General features: G+C 33.1%; 1 protein-coding gene across 1 annotated transcript; it reads right to left on the bottom strand.

Moving 5' to 3' along the window:
• LOC122732897 (olfactory receptor 5I1) lies at positions 1-939 on the bottom strand. The gene has a single exon (XM_043973324.1). The coding sequence runs from the start codon at positions 937-939 to the stop codon at positions 1-3; it is 939 nt and encodes a 312-aa protein (XP_043829259.1).
• Between the last annotated feature and the right edge of the window lie 3,187 nt (positions 940-4,126).

Here is a 4,126-nt window from a genome sequence, read left to right as displayed (position 1 = left end):
TCATGATGATGATACCTTTGTACATAGAACTTTCCTGGCTGCATCTTTCACATCCTTGTTCCTCAGGCTGTAGATCAATGGATTCAGTACAGGGATGACAATGGTATAGAACACTGAGATTACTTTGTCTGTATTGGGTGAATAGAGATAACTGGGTCGGGAGTAAATAAAGAGTAGTGTTCCCTGGTAGATGGCCACAGAGGTCAGGTGAGAGGCACATGTGGAGAAAGTTTTCTTCCTCCCACTGGAAGAGCGAATCTTCAGGACAGAGAGGAGAATAAAAAAATAAGAGATAATGATGATGATGAAACAGATGACCTCCACGGAGCTTCCATAAGTGGAGAGTAAGAGTTCATTGATGGAAGTATCAGTGCAAGAAAGTTTGAGTAGTGGGGGGAGGTCACAGAAAAAGTGATTGATTATGTTTTTGTCACAATATGTCAGTATGAAAGCAAAGGATGTGTGCACCAAGGAGCTCAAGTTGCCACCAATATAAGACAAGACAATCAACCACACACAAATGCCACGAGACATCACAACAGTATATAACAGTGGGTTACAGATGGCTACATAACGATCATAAGCCATTGCAGCCAAAATGAAGGACTCTGTGTCAGCAAAAGTACAAAAAAAGTAAAACTGGAGTGCACAACCATAATAGGAGATAGACTTATTTTCTGAAAGGAAATTGACTAGCATTTTGGGGACAATGACTGAGGAATAACAGAGATCTACAAAGGACAGGTTGCTAAGGAAAAAATACATTGGGGTCTGGAGACGAGGATCCACCCTAATTAACATCATCAAGCCAATGTTTCCCATTAGAATCATGCTGTACATGAATAAAAACACCAGGAATAGGACAACTTGCAGTTCTGGCCTTGTGGGAAATCCCAGTAGAATAAATTCTGTTACCAATGTGTAATTTCCATCAAGCATTTCCAATCGCTGGTATTTTTTTTTTCCTTTTAAGAGAAAATAGAAGAAAGATTGTCAGATTATTAATGACAGGCAAAGGATTCTAATTACTTCCTACTATTATTCAGGAATAATCAATGAAAGCATATTATTTTTAAAGTTAGAAGCAGTTTTAATGATCATCTAGTTTACTGCCCTTATATTACAGAAGAGGAACCTGAGGCCCAATGATATAAAATGAACTGGGTATAAGTAACAAGTAGCAAAGTTAGGATTTGAACCCAGACTTTTTGATTCCAAATACAGCATAATTGCTACATAACTACATTGTGGGAAAGAAAATGTCCTTTAGTAATCAACTCAAAGAACATTTATTAAGTGTCCATGATATAAAAGATATAGAGCAAGTTAGTACAAATGTCAAGATATAATTTAATATCAAAAAACTCTTTCATTTATTAAGTTGGTTAATTATTAAAATATGATTAGGATTAAATTCAGAATCCTTGGGTTCAAATTGTGTCTTCTTTGAGATTTTCAAAGACAAATCTCTTATATTCTGTGTGCCTCAGATAAATTGGTATATTTCTTTAATTAAATCATGTTTTTTTATCCTCATAAGAATCTTGTGTGACAACTGATATTGATCTTCATTTTATAGGTAAAGAAGATGAAGTTCAAAGGAGTTTAAAGATTTCATTAGAGTCACATGGTTCAGAAATATCTGGTGTAGGATTTGATAATTGGTCTTCTTGATGCAAAATCCAGCATTATAAGTATATATTACACCAAGTATCAATATAATCTTCAAATTCTCTTTAAATTCTAATCACCTAAAATTGCTTAATAAATAATTTAAGATTCATTCATATAATCATTTAATATTTTTTACAACTTGAAAATAATTTACTTATTTGTTTTATCTCCTTATTCATAGAGGATTGAGAGCATTATATATCTCTGATAATTCTATATATTTCTTAGATACAATGCCGCTATTAAAGATACAAAACATTCATCTGTTTGATCTTTAAGGAGTTCCATATTTTCTATTGGTCCCATATACACACAAACACAAAATATAGGTGTGCACTGTATACGTATATGTGTATATGTGTGTTAAATTGAGGGATAGGCTAGACATCCAGGGCTGGTGCTTTGTGCACTGTGCCACCTAGCTGCCCCTCAGATCTCTTTCAAGAACTTTACTCGAGTAAAATCATCAAATTAATAAGCTGAATGATTACAGATTCTAATGAGAAACCACACTGTGTGATATCTTTCACTGTAAGATAGCACAGAAAGTCAACAACTAAATAATGCAAAACAAGAATAAAAGGGATATATAGGATATCCCATGCGGCATTCAACAAATATCAATATGTAAATTCTTTTTGAGCATTTCTAAAGTCCTGAGTGCTTTTTACTTTTGAGCAGGAATAGCTTAAACATCATATAGATCATTTAAAAACAAGGAAATTGAGCTAAATTTTTTTATATTGCTATACTGGAATAATTATTAAAATAAAATAATCTTTGAATCTTGAGTTATAAGGAAGCTTCACCCCTTAATTCACACCTCGGTGGTCTAGTGAGATAAAATAATTTGGACAGATAGTAAGTAGTAAAGGCAGGATTTGAATCCAAGTCTTCTGACTACATGTACAATGGTATTTCATCTTCCCATATTGTAATAGATTCCCTTATCCTTTATAATACAGTACAATAAATTTTAATTAAATGTCCACTCAGATTTTCGTGACACTAAGTCCAAAACTTTAACTGTGCCGCTCTGCTACTTCCTAATTATAGTGGGTTTCCATTAATATCTACCTAAGATGCATTATCTTTGTGTGGCAATAAACCAGAGGCAGTTATCATAACTTTTCAAACTATCATTTTTTCCATATTTCAACTCAACTAGAAAGATTATAACTTTAAAGACTTTAAGAGATTTGACTCTTTGGTTGACATCTGGTAAGCCTCCAAGACAACCCTAAAAAAGTCATATTAGATTGACAAAAACATTATTTTATTTTTTTACCACAACAAATGTCAAAAAAAACATACACTATTATAAAGAAAATTAGTAATACGTAACGGCAACGTAAGCATTCTATGGATTAATCACAGTTTGTTGAAATTATAATCATTTTCAAATCTTACTAAGAAAGAGACAGATACAGAAAACTACAAAGACAGAAAGTATCAGAGAGATGCAGAGAAAGAGAAACTGATAGAGACAGAAAGATGAAAAATAGAGAGAGGGAGGAGAGGAAGAGGCAAAAATAAGTGAAGTCCCCCAGATCAAAAGACACCTTGACTTTGCATGAGTTGTTTGTGGGATGGTTCCCTTCTCTACCTTAATTTTCATAAGTTAGGGATGAGGAGAAAAATATGGCAAGTGATGACAAGGAAGGATGAATAGGGAAACATAAACTTTCTGTTAGGAAAAAGTTGGGATACATACTGTAGCAAATCAATACTAAAATAGATCTATTAGTAATGAGCCTCAACCAACTTCACTATCTGATTCCCTATAGTCTGGAGAAGGAATAAACTTTAAAAAAAATGCCTTGAATCCTCTGCCAATAACACTGAAATATATTCACAATCTTTGAGTTGTATTGGGGTGTTAATGTGTTAGCAATGAAAGGTTTAAATAACTCATTGATGAAGTAAGGTATCCACTGAGAACTTGCTAAAAAAAAAAAGTCGCAATCTTGTTCGATCCAAATTTCTACCAATTTAAATTTCATTCTATAATCTTTATTTATGCCACTGAAAATACCATTGTTTTATAGTTCAAGGGAAAGTAATTTTCCCCTTCACCTTAATAGAGTCCAAGTATCTCATTAAAATTTACCTTTCTTTGTAAATTTGTGCAGGACTGTGATAAGCCAACTGAAGATAATCCAACATTATCTTCAGCTGAAACCAAGACAGATAATATATTTTAAATTAGACACCCTTAGCTAAATCCCTTTGTTTTCTTCCAGTATCAATAGGATACATTCTTCCAATGCCCTGCTGCCTCAATATACCTAATTACAAAAATTTACAAATTCAATTTAAAAAAATGTTGGAGGCTTCATATGTGAACCTAGCAGAATGTAGGAGGATAGGAAATTATAACTCAAAAATTTTGATCATTCCCCCATGGCATGTTTTGAGTGATTTGAGGATCATTTCTCATTCTTTGGTAAAA

Source organism: Dromiciops gliroides, chromosome 6 (genome assembly GCF_019393635.1).
Source record: "Dromiciops gliroides isolate mDroGli1 chromosome 6, mDroGli1.pri, whole genome shotgun sequence".
NCBI classification, from domain to species: domain Eukaryota; kingdom Metazoa; phylum Chordata; class Mammalia; order Microbiotheria; family Microbiotheriidae; genus Dromiciops; species Dromiciops gliroides.
The sequence above is the reverse complement of the archived record's forward strand: the minus strand, read 5'-3'. Positions and strand labels throughout refer to the sequence as shown.